This window comes from Rhipicephalus sanguineus, chromosome 8 (assembly GCF_013339695.2).
Source record: "Rhipicephalus sanguineus isolate Rsan-2018 chromosome 8, BIME_Rsan_1.4, whole genome shotgun sequence".
Lineage (NCBI taxonomy): Eukaryota > Metazoa > Arthropoda > Arachnida > Ixodida > Ixodidae > Rhipicephalus > Rhipicephalus sanguineus.
Window position 1 is genome coordinate 55,869,123 of NC_051183.1, and position 15,678 is coordinate 55,884,800.

Genomic DNA, 15,678 nt, shown 5'->3' on the forward strand with positions numbered 1-15,678 from the left:
TTTTCGAAAATTTTTTCGACTCGGTTCTCGCGCTTTAAATCTGCACATTTGTCAAGTAAAAGGCGACTTTATCGTTCACCAATTAATTCAGCATAAAACAAACATACCTACGTACCTTTTAATGAACAAGCGAGAGACGTCAACTGCACACACACACGTAAAATTTATTTACACAAAAGTCGTAGGTGTTCCTCCTTTTCCCTATTCGGAGTCCGAGTCAGAGATCACACATTCATCCTCGCCGAGCGGGGATTCGTTTTCGGTGTCTGAATCATCCGCACCCCACAACATGTCATCCTCACTCGCATCCAGTGCGTTCGAGATAGCCGTCTTCTTGAAGCTTTTCCTGACGACTTCGTCGGAGATCGCCTGCCACGCTTCCACGATCCAAGCGCACAGCATTTTCACAGGCGGCCTCTTAATCTTACCACCTGGAGTCAGCTGATGTTGTCCTCCAGCCATCCAGGTGGTGTACAGCCTTCGAACATTGTCCTTGAAAGGTTTATTCAAGGACACGTCCAAAGGCTGCAGTATCGATGTGAGGCCGCCCGGAATCACTGCCAGATCTGTGCGCAGCTCCTTGAGCTCATCTCGTACGCGGTTTACTAGGTGCCCACGAAAACTGTCCAGGACAAGCATGGACGGCAACAACAGACCACCCGGCTGCCGATCCCAGACTGTTTTCACCCAATCCACCATGAGTTCCGCGCTCATCCAGCCTTTTTCCTGGACTCTGACGTAGATGCCTTGAGGGAAATTTGCCTTTGGGAGCGTCTTACGTTTAAAAATAACGTAAGGCGGTAGCTTGCGCCCATCCGCTGTCACCGCCAGCATTACGGTGCATCGTTGTTTATCAGCGCCAGACGTTCTGACGATGACGCTCCGTGCACCTTTCTCCTCCACTGTTGTGTTCCGCGGCATATCAAAGCAAAGGGGGGTCTGATCAGCGTTGCCGATCTGGGACAAAATGAAGTCTTTCTGCTGTCGGAGCTTTATAACGAAACGGTGGAAGTCCACCACTTTGTCTTCATATGCTGCGGGCAAGCGCTGGCACAAGGTGGTCCGCCTTCACAGTGCGAGGCCATGGCGCTGCATGAAACGAGTTGTCCATCCGGAGCTGGCTTTGAACTCTTTTGCTTCGATGCCCTGCGCTCGGGCTATTCTGCGCACCTCAATCTGCACAATATCCAATGACACAGCACAGCCGTCTTGTCGTAGCTGCCGTATATGCCGGACCAGTTGCTCTTCGACGTTCGGATACCTGCCGGTTTTGGCACCGCGGAAAGCCCGTCGTGTTTTCTTCGTCGCCTTAAGTTTTTCTTCTTGATCCCTCCAGTACCGAATACTGGTTTCTCCAACACCGAAATGCCTGCTTGCAGCCCAGTTGCCGTGCTCCAGCGCATACTGCACTGCCTTCCAGGGGCGTAGCCAAGGGGGGGGGTTGGGGGGGTTCAACCCCCCCCCCCCCCCCGAAATTTTTCAGTTTTGCTTGCGTATATAGGCACGCACACGTACAAACGCACGCACGAACATACAAAAAGTATGGTTGAACCCCCCCCCCCCCAGAAAAAAATTTCTGGCTACGCCCCTGCTGCCTTCAGTTTAAACCCAGCCGTGTAGCTCGCGTACTTCCCCATGGTGGAACCAAAGTTGAATACACGACCACAACATACGCACAACGCTTGCAAAATGGCGTTTCTTTCTTTTTCTCTGATGGTGGTGATGGCGATCGAGCCCCCGGCGTTGTACACATGACCTCCAAAAAGCACGGCGATTTGGGGGGTATCAGTAATTGATGGAACAGCCGTTTTTTTTTTTTCGCTCATGGATGCTTTTTTTTTCAAGTTTTATTTCGACAAACACGTTGGTTAGGTCGTTGCACTTCGAATTTTTTTTATTTGCTCGTCGATTTGCCTTCTTTTTTTCTTCAGGGTACGGGGACCACGTTCCAACAATACTGCTGGGGGGTAGAATCGTTTCTGATCACGGCCAAGTTCGGGGTGCGCCTATTATGCGCGGAATAAAAAAAAATCGAATTTTCCGCGACCAAACTAGGGGTGCGCCTATTATGCGAGTGCGCCGATTATGTGAGTAAATACGGTATTTCAGTGGCAGCGTTGCACACGAAAAACCTGGCACTAGCGAGTGTACAGAAATGTGGTCCTCAGAGGTGCGCTGGTCACACGTTTATTTGTATGCGCCATTTTCCAATAACTGACGCTCTCTCGATTGTGGACTTGTCGGCAATCAGCTGTTTCTGATATTGCAATCCGATCTTTTACCGAGGTTACAAGTATCATTTCACGTTGCCACCTTTCATTGTTGCCTGAATATGAACGCATAGCCGCCGTTGTTGCCTGTAGCAACTGAAGGGTTACGCTGCTGAGCACGTGGATAATGGTCCAATTCCTGGCATGGGGGAAGGGAGCATTGTACAGTGTTACTGAAAGAAAGAGAAAAGTAGTACGTCAGGCACGTGCACACCAAGCTTCACTTGCCCCCATTTTCCCAATAGGCCAGGGGTTTGTGTCATTTTTTTTTTTTTTTTTTCATATGTTACCTGGAAAATGTTCTTTTACGCTGACTCAGAAACTGCATCAGGGACTCAGTTTGGTACCCATAGAATGCTTCGCATGAATAACTGCTCTCCTAGCGTAGTAGTTTTGACGTGTCTTCATCCGTTTCCCGCGATCACCTGCAGATGGACTGGGTGTGCTGCGAGACTTCAAGATGGCCATCAAGTACTACACGCTGGCATCCCAGTCGGGCCATGTGCTCGCCTTCTACAACCTGGCGCAGATGCACGCCACGGGCACAGGCACTATGCGCTCGTGCAGCACTGCCGCTGAGGTGAGTGTGTGTCAAGTGCGACAAATGCGTTTCCCGTGTCAGTCGCATCTGTCGAAGAACGTTGTCGCACAGCGAAATATTGGTGACCACATTCCGATCAGGGCGAAATGTACAAGCACGAGTTTACAGTGCTCATGGATTGAAACACAGCAGTGCAGGGCTAATTAATGTGTGTACTTTAGTTTCCACCATCTTCAGTTTGTGTCGTATCGGCATAATTTCAGCTCAAGCATTTACATCGGAGCCAGCATTAACTTTAGCAGCCAGGGCTGTATCGGGGCTGATGCAGCCCAGACTCGGCCCTGACGTGAGCCCTGCAGATTTCTTCCTGTACCCAAAGCTCAAGAGAAGCAAAGGTCACCGTTTAGACGGTGTTCCTGCCATGCAACGGGCCGTCACAGAGTCTCTGGGAGAGGTCATTCCCACTGACATTCGGGAGCCTTTGCAGCATGAGAATCGCATTGTACTTGGTGTATCGACATCCAAGGAAACTATTTTGAAGAATTTAGATACTCAGACCTCGATATAACAAACTCGGATATAACAAATTATCGGTTATAGCGAAGTAAATGAGGAATAGTCTAGGCATAGATACAGTGTTATAAGCGTTTATAACGAATTTTCGGATATAACGAAGTTATTTTCGTGGTAGATGTGACTGTTATAATGAGGTTTGAGTGTATATACAGACTGAATCAGTAAATTCTTTTTACCAGACACAATCTCATTACTTTGTGGGGAGACCCTGTATGTGTAGTAATACACCAGTAACGATGTGAGCAAGCACACCAAGTGTGTATTGCAGCCACATTAAACCATTCCATGGCCTCGTCTCCTTGTGCAGCTCTTCAAGAACGTGGCAGAGCGCGGCCGGTGGAGCGAGAAGCTGATGCAGGCGTACTCCGACTACCGGGACGGCCGAGTGGACATCGCCCTCGTGAAGTATGCGTTCCTCGCCGAGCTCGGTTACGAGGTGGCCCAGAGCAACTCGGCCTTCATCCTGGACAGAGGTGGGCACTGCTTAATCGCTGACGGTGTAGGCGACCGTACTCGCAAATAGCGTTTTGTGGGGGGTGGAGCTTTAGCACTACATGGTAGGGGTGTGTAGAAGATTCTCAGTCCGTAGTTATGCCAGGTGAAGCAGGTTGTCGTCACATCTGTCCGACAGGTGAGAGCAAGCACTTCCCAAAGAACGAGACCTTCACCTGGGCCCTGCTGTTCTGGAACCGAGCTGCCACGCAGGGTGAGTAAAAAAAAAACAATTTTTCTCAAAGCCGTGCCCACTTTCTGCGCTGGTGTCGATGACAGCAGCAAATTCGCCTCCGACGTTGCCTGCATGCTGTACTCACGGAATGACGTACGTCACTTCGGGACTAACTGAACCGCATGATTTAACTTCTAGTCCAGTGGTTCTCAAATTGGGGTCCGCGAAACCCATCCATGAAAAAAAAATGCATTTTTTGGAGGTGCACTATGTCCCGTGACAGCGGCCCCTTCCGATTTTTGATAGGGTTCGCCGCATGACACGTTTGCATTGCAGCGGAGCTGACTTATGTTTCCCCTTCTTCATGAGATGGCTGTAAAACTCTTGGTGCAGTTTTCTACGACTTTTTCTAGGCTTGCATATTTGGACCATAGCTAGAAACAGGCTGAATGAGACTGCAGACTTACTGACAAGCTGTTGATATCGAATTGGCGTGGCACTTTAGTTCGACCATTCTTTGCCAGGGAGAAATAAAAGGCACCTATTTCATGTTGCATTTTGTGCTAATTTATAACTCCCCCCCCCCCCGTCCCCCTTTTTTCTTACTGCAAGGGGTCCCGCATCACTTCCACCGGTCCACAAGGGTGTCCCCGAAACATCCATGGCTGAGAACCACTGTTCTAGTCTCTAGCTTGCATGAATGTTGCATAATTTTCTTTAATTAATTAGTCATCCTGGTTGACAAGCCTTTGCTTTTCTTGGACTGACTGTGTACCATTGTTCAAAATTCATCCGCAAGTGCTCTCGGTGCCTTCCACTTGATTTTCATCGTCTGCGAATGTTTCGAATCGGTTACGACACGTCGACTGGCCGTGTGCATTCCAGGCTACTCGGTGGCGCGGGTGAAGCTGGGCGACTACCACTACTACGGATACGGCACGAACATCGACTACGAGACGGCCGCCACCCACTACCGCATGGCCTCCGAGCAGCAGCACAACGCGCAGGCCATGTTCAACCTCGGCTACATGCACGAGCAAGGGCTGGGCCTCAAGAAGGTGAGTGCTTGTGGCTACCTTGCGATTGGTCTTGTGTACTGGGCGACATCATCATGAGTCGAGGCAGTCTAACGACAGACCCCGACTGAAAGAAAAACTGAAAACAAATAAAAGATGTTTTGGCTTAACTGCGGAAGCCTTGCTCACTTTAATTATGATTAATCATAATCTATGAATGTGGAAAAACATCTACGAATGTATGAATGTGGAAACATCTATGAATGTGGAAGGTGCAGTCATGACTAATGATTATAGTGAAGAAGGCTTCTGTAGTGAAGCCGAAATGTCTATTATTAGTTTCTTGTTTTGCTTTCGGTCAGGGTCTGTCGTTTTATTGCCTCATGTTTCATCCCGACAAGACAGGCTTCCACCGAACCCTCGACTTCACCATCACGAGTCGCTCATTACTCGGTTAGCTAAATTAGTAGGTGCTCATTCGGATAAATTAAAGAAAAGTCTAGGCACTCTACGTACACACAGTGCATTTAGTGCCCAAGGACAGTTCAGAAAAAAGTTGCGTTAGTTTCATGCGAAGGTGAAGCAGCGTTGAACACATAATCAAGGTTTAGCATTGCAGGTGCCATCGGGAACGGATATCCTTGTCTTTGGCCTTGAACAAACTCAGACATGGTGGGCTCTCACAGGATAATCTGTAAACGAAGTAGTGTTTTTGATGGCAGGGGCCAATGTAACTTGCTCATTATTGTTGCTTGGCGAGTCAAACATCCTCATTTCCGCAACGTGTTACATTGGCTTGCTGTTGGTTGTATGATTTGTGTATGATTTGGCTAGCAGGCTTTACTGGGTTGCAGAAGGTGCAAATAAATGTCCTTTTGCCTTGCACAACAGTCTACTGTGTCCTTTATTCTTTAACCGCAAGAGAACTGAGAAAAGTCCAGCACGACTGGCATATCTGATGCATGTTTATGACACAGCAATGCTGCGTGTACAGTTGCTCCTGTGCTAGAAGTACACATTCTGCGATTGTTTGCACCACTAATAGCTAATAATTTTAGCGTACGATGAGCATCAGCCGTTGGTTGAGGACGGAACGTACGGCACACGCAGGCAGAGCGATAGTTCTCGTTCGCGACGACTGTTCTCTTCCTTTTTTTTTTTTTTTGATGATTAGGCTGCTGGTTTTCTGGTTAGATTGATGTTTATGTTTACAGTGGTATTCTGACACCTGTCGCTCGCAGAAACCACATGGGCCACGCTCGTCTTGTGACTATTACTTCACAGCAATACACGTCTTGTATATTGCAGCAAAGCCAGCATATGACATTCTTTCAAGTGAACAGCCTGATTGACCGTGGTTCTCTGAATGTTCATCTTGTCTACTTGTTTACACTACTGTAGCAGGCGCGGTTTACGCTCTAATACAATATGCACCTAAACCACAATTTGTCTGCTCCAAGACGCAATTCCGGAACATTTTAACAAAGGCAAATTAGCACAAATGAAGATTCACACAAAACCAAGGCAGGCAAGTCCTTGTGTCCGTCTTCATTTGTGCTAGCTTGACTCTATGAAAATGCAAGACCAACTTAGCCCAACAGTCTGTCCTACTGATACGAAACAGCCTGCTCCAAAAAAATTCCTCTAAAACACTAACAAAGTCAAATTAGCACAAATCAAGATAGACACAAAGACAAGGCAGACAAGTCTTTGGTTCCGTCTTCGTTTTGCGCTAATTTGACTGTTAAAAATGCAAGACCAACTAGCCGAACAGTCTGTCCTACTGCTCCAAAGTAGCTGTTCTCCTGCTCCAAAAATTCCTTTAAAACACTTTAACAAAGCCAAAATAGCACAGATAAAGATTGACACACGGGGCAGGCAAGCCTTTGTGTCCGTCTTCGTTTGCGCTAGTAATTTGACTCTGTTAAAATGCAGGACCAACTTAGCCCAACATTCTGTCCTACTGCTCCAATTTTCCTGCTCCAAAAAATTCCTCCAGAACACTTAAACAGAGTCAAATTAGCACAAATGAAGATTGACACAAAGATGGGGCAGGCAAGTATTTGTGTCCGTCTTCGTTTCGCACTAATTTGACTCTGTTAAAGTGCAAGACCAACTAGCCCAGTATGCTTTCCCACTGCTTCGAAATGGCCTTTCTTCCTGCTCCGAGAAGTTGCTCCAAATTGTAAAACTAGCTGGACCACCGCTGTAAAAGGAGCTGAAGCGTGGAGCGCTGTTGCTTCGCAGGACATCCACTTGGCAAAGCGCTACTACGACATGGCCGCCGAGACGAGCGCAGATGCCCAGCTGCCGGTCGCCCTGGCGCTCGTCAAGCTTGGTCTGCTCTATGGGTTTGCTTACCTCCAAGAGGTGAGTGCACTCATTCCTGTTGAACCATATGTTCGAGTCCCATTCAAATAACCCCTCAAAAGGGCAGCTGCGACGAAATTTTGGGCAATATATTTGCAGCGACTTCAAGGGGCCTTGACAGGGTCACCCAAGAATTTGCGGTTTTCAGTGAAAAATAGAAGTAAAGGGTCTATTGTGCCTATACATATAGACTGAAACTTCGATATAACGAACACGCATATAACGAAGTAAACGAAGAACAGTGTTGTCATAGATACAGTGTTGCAGATAAACGTTTATAACGAATTTTCGGATATAACGAAGTTATTTTCGTGGCAGATGTAACTTTGTTATAATGAGGTTTGAGTGCATATGAAATGTGGACTGTAAAAGAGTATTTCAGTGCAAAATAAGCCCTAGAACTTGCCGGCTATAGACCCTTCCCACCGCGGGCAACCGCCAGTTTGCCATGGCGTGTGTGACGTCGGGTGCTGCATGGAGTGGAGCCCTCGTCTGCTATCAGAGTTTCAGCCATTGCAAATCGTTAAATTTGAATGCCAAGCTGAAGAAAGCTAAACACCTTGATTGCACGTGCAGCTGAGCACGGAACAAAATAGTTCGCCATAATGCAGATGCTCACACAGCAAGCAGCTTGTTACGTCACGGCTGGCGAGTGTGCCAGTGTTTCCCAACTCTGAGGACGCTCACGTGTTTATGAAGATATTCAATTGTAAGTTAAGTGCTTGACCAAATGCGCTGAAACTTCGCCAGCTTGTTTGTGAACGCACAATGATTAACCCAGATAACGCAGATTATGACCGAAAATTGGGTGTCATGGCCCTTTTAAGGGAGACGTTGCTGTTTAAAATACTTTTTAAATTCTTCATCAATTTTTATGAAACTTGCTCAGTTTATGTATATTTGTGGGCCAATTTCAAATGTGCAATTAATGTTCTAGCAAAATATGTAGTTCTGAAAATATCAAACATTTTTTGTCCTTTTAGGGAGCAAGATTTTAGGGAGTTTTCCTAAACTGAGAAGCATACAAAGTAAACCAGCATATCACAGTAATCAGGAAGGACCAATGTGTGCAGAAAACAAGAATGGATTGCTCTAAACTCATTTAAATAAAAGTTATAGTATGATGAAAATTCGCCAGTGAGCCAATCTCACACTGGGATTTCACCCATCTGGACTCCTTTTTGTTAAAGAAAAGCGCCGAACTGTTGTAACAGGGTGGCACTACCATTGCCAACTTGCCTCTGCTCTAGCGGCAGTTTCTTTGCGCTGTTTGGACACTTCTTTAAATCTGCTTGGCAAATGGCGGTCTGATTGGCCCACATAAAACAGATGTCCAACTATGGGTCGCCACAGAATGTCATATGCATAAAGTGACCACTGCGTACAGCAGGGCTAGCCTCATTCAAGGGACACTAAAGAGCTAAACGATTTTTCTTGTATTAGTAAATTACTCTTTCGTGATTCCAAGAACACCAAGCTTGCTCCAAGAAGACACTTTGTGAGCGAGAGAATGCGCAAAAAGGAGATGCGGGTGGCAACGCCACCTTAAAGTTTTCGCATCAGTCGCCGTGACGCCATAATGCAGTTCCTAAACGGTAAAAATGAAGTTTATTGTCTTGAGAGGGAGCCAAACACTTAACATACCAAGTGTCAGGAAATTTAGTTGAGCCTGTGCGGCCAAAATACAAAAGAACACTTTGAAATCCGTGATGCCACTGTTGGAGATTTCAGCGAGAAATTTATAAGTGAAACTTTTGACATTTATTGCCTACTCTATTCATAAACCTGTGGTGGTGAAATTAACGACACTAGTGTTTTCAAAGTACCGTATTTTCCGGTGTATAAGACGCACCTTTTTTCCTAGATTTTCGCTGGTGCGTCTTATACAACGGTGCGTCTTATATACGCAAAAAGTCACGTGATTCTGCGAGACCAATTTGTTTATATTTAATTTATGAGTACGATAAACTGAGCTCGAGAGCATTCGTAAAAATATATCTAATTTTGTTGTAACAATGAAGCGGCTGCGATCTTAGATGTCAGCTACTTGCTGTTCAAGCAGCGCAGCGACCACGGAGATTACGGCCGCAATAAAAGCCACCACTGTCGCGTGCCTCATTGTACTGTTTGAATTGTTTGTTCTTAAACGAAGAATTAAACCCACAGAACTGAGGCAATAAATAAAAAAGAGCACCAAAACGGTCCATTGTAACGTTGTAGCGCCCACAATATCAGTTACAAAAGCGAAAGTACCACTTCATTATCATCATCATCAGTTTCCGTGTGAGACGTCGCTGCAGTCCAGCAGTAGTCGCAGCTTCCGGCTTCCGGTCGCCATTTACGTTTTGTATGTGTAGGTGGTATCCGACGATCGTGTGATAACCGTGCGGCGCGTTCGTTGTTTATGTGTTCTCGCCAAGTCTGGTAATGCCCTAAAGGTATGGTAGCCACCATAGTACAGGCAGTGCCAACGATGTGCTTCAGGGTGCTTACAATGCTGCGTAAAAGTTACTCAGAGGCTGACGACGGCAACCCAGCGATGCTGCCAACCGAGGCGGAAGAACTTTTGACAGTGCGCCGGAGGATGTGGCTTCAAATCCAGTAGAATAAATAGTGGTTTTCTGCGCCTTAATAAAACTGCTGCTTACAGATATTCAGTGCCGTGCGTGACTACGCATTTCGCAATCAATGTACTCTGCGTGGGTCATTGTGTTTTATCATGTCGACTGAGTTAAAAATAGATGCGTCTTATACAACGGTGCGTCTTATATACGCAAAAAGTCACGTGATTCTGCGAGACCAATTTGTTTATATTTAATTTATGAGTACGATAAACTGAGCTCGAGAGCATTCGTAAAAATATATCTAATTTTGTTGTAACAATGAAGCGGCTGTGATCTTAGATGTCAGCTACTTGCTGTTCAAGCAGCACAGCGACCACGGAGATTACGGCCGCAATAAAAGCCACCACTGTCGCGTGCCTCATTGTACTGTTTGAATTGTTTGTTCTTAAACGAAGAATTAAACCCACAGAACTGAGGCAATAAATAAAAAAGAGCACCAAAACAGTCCATTGTAACGTTGTAGCGCCCACAATATCAGTTACAAAAGCGAAAGTACCACTTCATTATCATCATCATCAGTTTCCGTGTGAGACATCGCTGCAGTCCAGCAGTAGTCGCAGCTTCCGGCTTCCGGTCGCCATTTACGTTTTGTATGTGTAGGTGGTATCCGACGATCGTGTGATAACCGTGCGGCGCGTTCGTTGTTTATGTGTTCTCGCCAAGTCTGGTAATGCCCTAAAGGTATGGTAGCCACCATAGTACAGGCAGTGCCAACGATGTGCTTCAGGGTGCTTACAATGCTGCGTAAAAGTTACTCAGAGGCTGACGACGGCAACCCAGCGATGCTGCCAACCGAGGCGGAAGAACTTTTGACAGTGCGCCGGAGGATGTGGCTTCAAATCCAGTAGAATAAATAGTGGTTTTCTGCGCCTTAATAAAACTGCTGCTTACAGATATTCAGTGCCGTGCGTGACTACGCATTTCGCAATCAATGTACTCTGCGTGGGTCATTGTGTTTTATCATGTCGACTGAGTTAAAAATAGATGCGTCTTATACAAAGGTGCCTCTTATATATCATTTTTTCTTTCGAAAGTCGTAAAAAGTAGGGGGTGCGTCTTATACAAAGGTGCGACTTATACACCGGAAAATACGGTATGCACTCAAACCTGATTATAACGAACACGGATATAACGAATTATTGGTTATAACGAAGTAAATGAAGAATAGTCTTGTCATAGCTACAGTGTTACAAATAAACGTTTATAACAAATTTTTGGATATCACAAAGTTATTTTCGTGGCAGATGCGACTTTGTTATAATGAGCTTTGAGTGTAATTTATTTTTTCAATTTAGTGTCCCTTTAATGTTGCATTCTGCAGCACAGCAACTAGTGCTCCGCGGTTGACAAAAGTTGACTGCTTGTCATTACAGCAACAGTGGGACAAGCTGCTGCCCAAGTTCAGCCCAAGCGACGCACTCGGTCCCGACTGGGACCTCTACGTCATGACCGTGATGGCCATCCTCCTTGGCGTGCTTGTCTACTTCAGGCGGGCGTGAACGACGTTCGCACGATCACGAGATTCCCGGAAGCTTCCGACGGACTCCGTGCGGATGCGCTCGCACAGCAACCAAAACGTGTGTGCACGTGTCACGTGACTTGCAGTGTTCTCTCTCTTTTTTTTCCTCCCCCGAACTGCAAAAGGAAAAAAAAAAAATCAACAAAACTGCTGCTACTAGTCGTCCGGTGTGCCGTTCCCTTCGAAGCTCAAAGCCTGTGTGCGCGTCGCAGAAGAAAAAAAAAGAAGAGCGGGCGTTTGAAGAACTTTTCTTTTGCACGCGATGGCTGAAGATAAGAAGCCCGCGATTGTTGTACATTGTTTTGCACTGAAGCAACGCAGTGGGGAGACTGTCATCGTCTAGGGTGTTGGGACGGGAGGGGGGTGGTAAATATATTTTTTTTTTCAATTATTCCGTCTGTCCTCTCGCAAGGGCAGCCATATTTAGTTGAATGGACAAAATCATCGTGTTGTTTCAAAAGTGGCAATATTAAAAAAAGACCTGTGGGTCGCCAAAAAGAATAGTTTGTTGTTTCATTGCAGTAGGCAATTTATACTGCTACATATATTTAGGAGTACAGTAACCTGGCCTAGTTCATAATCATTCATTATGTAACAGCGTGAAAAAGATGAGAAAAGCTTTCTAAGGCACACATAAGACAGGACGAAAGTTTTTCTCGTCATTTTCGTGCTGCTACATAATGACTGCTATATACTTGCGGTGCGTTTGGCTGCATGGGCTATAATGCGAAAAGAATGCGCTGTCGCATTCTACGCATTCGGCTTCACTGAAAAAGGCATTTATAATGCACATCTATTCTGTTTTGTTTTCTATTCCAAATTCGGCATTCGCGCTCCCTGATTAATCGAAAATTTTTACCCATCAGTCAAGTTGCAACGGAAACCCACTACATCAAAGTGAAAGTTTGCAGATATTGTGCTGAATTATTTCAAACAAACTTGAAAATGTGTGTTAGAGCTGGCAGGTGTGCCTTCTCTGAAATGGAATAGAAAATTGCGGTGAAATACATTCTGATGGAAAACAAACGGCTCAATGGCCGTTATACAGCTACGCAGAATATTGTGATATACAGATAATTTGAATTCATTGCCAGCTTCTGTGTAGTACCCAGTGCCAGAAAATCAGCAGGCAGCCATCTATTCTGTTCTCAACGGGGTTGCCCTCCGGCTGTTCCAGAAAGGGCTGTTTGGTTGGCACATTAAGGTGCTTTAGTGTTTTCGTTGCATCCCATGATAAACCACCACTACAGGCATTACTCGGAATATTTCAATCAAGTGCGGAGTGCTAATGGCAGATACAGAATAGAAGCAAAACGGAATAGTTTTACGTTATCACGCCCCTGGTTTCCGCTGTTGGCATGAGTGTTACAGACATACGCATTAGTGTTCCTGCTGAACTACTGTGCGAGTATCGCAGCGTGGTGATCAAATTCGTCGCAGACGAATGGGTGGAAAGCGAAAATCTCGCTCTTAGGTGCTGACAAATGTAAATGGTTCTTTGCAAAGCCATTTTTGTGCCCCGTCATGTTGCAACACCTGCAACACCGCTGCCAGTGCTACCCATCGCACAGCGTTCCGAGATGCTTGCAGCTTAACACTTAACCTCGCTATTTCAATGCTTCTACTACTGGTAAAAATGCCATTCTGTTGCACACGATGTGCTTCCTCACCACTTGTCGGCCCGCAAGTGGGGAAGCAGCATATCAAGAACTTCCAAACTTGTGCAAGTCACACGCAATACTTATGGAAAATTTGCAGCACCATTCCATCCTTTGAAGGTGGATGGACCAGCGGAGCTGTAAACCCTGCAGCAAAAGCTTTGCGGGACGCGAAATTTAAGAGAAAGCTATACTCCTACTTTGTCTGGGAACATAGCCTTCAAATAAATGTTCCATCCTGTAGTAGCTCTTGCGAACTCTACAGTTACACGCTATATAGAAGCGTTATGTTCCAACAGAACTGCAAGTTCACATTTGCAGTGGAGCCCACACATAAAGTTTTGCTGCAGGGTGTGCAGTCGGCTTCAAAAGTTCGAGACCACTAGGTCTGAGGAAACTTTTGATTTCCCAGCAATTCCAAGCTCCAAGTACAATTTGTGACTGTACTCAGTCAAATACGTTGAGGCTCATTCACACCTATGACTACCACCGGTCGTGCGACCATTTGCGACTGGCAACCAGTGTTCCCACCTGCATGCAACTTATACCCGTCACCACAGAGAATCCACGTCTGCTCGCTTGTGGCTCGCATTGCCGTTGCCCCGTAAAATAAGCTGATGTCCTGTTCCCACGCATGTGATTGGTTTGGAGGTTGTGGAGTCACGCGACTGAAAGATCGAGCAGCGAGCGACTGAGCCAAAACAGTCGCTTTGTGCACAAAGCGGCCATTTGTGACTAACTTCATCGCACGACCGGTGCGAGATGCAGGTGTGGATGAGGATTTAGTGCAATTTAGAACAGGCCAGAAATCAAAATTCGAGGCTGCCTCTCGAAGCAGTGCAAATGTTCAGCTTTTTCTTGTGTCTCGTTGTCTCTAAATTTTTGATGCTGACTGTTCCTTATCACACAAGGTCATGCAAAACGTACCACACCGCTCTGGACTAGTGTTTGCCGGGCGTTGCCTGGCTTTTCACTCGCGCTCAGGTTCTAGAGCAGACTTCATCTCCGCGTCTGTTGTTCAGTCGAGCTTGTCGCGCTCGTTTGATGTTCGCGGACACCGCACGGATTCCCGCTTGCGCTCAACATCTCAAAGATGTTTCACTTCCAGTCTTCGTCGTTCAGTCTGGCTTTTCGCGTGCATTTATTGTACGGTGTTCACCGGCATTGGTCACGCATTGCCACCGTTGACGCTTTCTTGAGACCTTCGTTGCTCTTCAGGAGCCCCATTCATACACGAATGCTACGTATCGTACGCAGGCCCTAACTGGAGTGCACCGTTTGACAACTGCCATCTTAAATGCGTGAAACTCATTACATCACTACAGGCCTTGGAGAGTGTGCATTGCAATGCGTACGGCCACTGCGAAGTGTGTGTGGGTGTTCTCTCATTTCTCCGAACATGACTCCCTACCGTGCCTACCTCGCCCAGGAAAAAAGTATTGTTGATGTTGATGGACACAATTTTTTCCCCAGGCTGCAGCCATAAACACCTTTGCTGTAAAATGTTTTGGCCTGCGAACAATCTTGCTGATAAAAAAATTCAACCAACTCCAGCTTCACGGATGCCGATGAAACAGCGAAGCTAGGTGGCATTCCATCACGCTAACGCATTTCTATGTTTTGCAAGTCTTTCAGATATGTTGTATCACTGTTAAACACTCTCTGTTAAGGCTTTGAGGTGGTAGTATAGTTTTATTGCATTCATGACCATACCACTCTTATACAATAGTTTACAAAAAAAGCCTTCGCTTAAGATGCTCTGATATGTTGTGTCCCTGCTCTTTATTAAACACTCTTTGTTAAGTTTTGAGATGGTAGTATAACCACCACCTTTTATAACCACAAAGTATCACGTGACAGTGGTGTGACTATGGTAACGCGCACACCATTTGTTGGGCTAGCTGTTGCCTTCTTCCTATTTAGTGGAAGTTGTGTGTAGTGGGATTTACCTAATTTCTGTGGCACATATGCGTTTATGATGATGATATTTTTCTGATAGGCCGCAGATTTCTGTGGCTTATATCCGTTTGTTGGGCTAACGTGTTTCTTTCATATTTAGTGGACCAGTGGCGAGTAGTGGGATTTATCCAATTTCTGTGGCGCATACCGTTTATGATGCCCACAAGCGTTACCACGGATCCCAGACATGAAAGGCTCGACCAAGAACAGCTTCGCTGTTAATATTCCAGTAATGTCAATGCAGTGTTGAGCACGGTGGAAAAATAAGGCAGGTGTGTGAACTGGCAAATGTGGTAGACGATTCACCAACGTTGCACACTTTGTGCGGTGAACTGGCAAATGTGGTAGACGATTCACCAACGTTGCACACTTTGTGCGGTGAACTGGCAAATGTGGTAGACGATTCACCAACGTTGCACACATTGTGCGGTGAACTGGCAATTGTGGCAGACGATTCACCAACGTTGAACACTTTGTG

At 46.1% G+C, this 15,678-nt stretch overlaps 1 protein-coding gene across 1 annotated transcript in view; it reads left to right on the forward strand.

Moving 5' to 3' along the window:
• Nucleotides 1–11,686, forward strand: part of LOC119401940 (protein sel-1 homolog 1) — a 32,833-nt gene extending 21,147 nt beyond the window's left edge. Inside the window, exons 11-16 of the mRNA XM_037668973.2 lie at nt 2,702–2,850; nt 3,695–3,860; nt 4,019–4,093; nt 4,940–5,112; nt 7,318–7,440; nt 11,438–11,686. Coding sequence (XP_037524901.1) covers nt 2,702–2,850; nt 3,695–3,860; nt 4,019–4,093; nt 4,940–5,112; nt 7,318–7,440; nt 11,438–11,563 — 812 coding nt within the window. The 3' untranslated portion in view covers nt 11,564–11,686. The remainder of the gene's footprint in view (nt 1–2,701; nt 2,851–3,694; nt 3,861–4,018; nt 4,094–4,939; nt 5,113–7,317; nt 7,441–11,437) is intronic.
• The last annotated feature ends 3,992 nt before the right edge of the window (nt 11,687–15,678 follow it).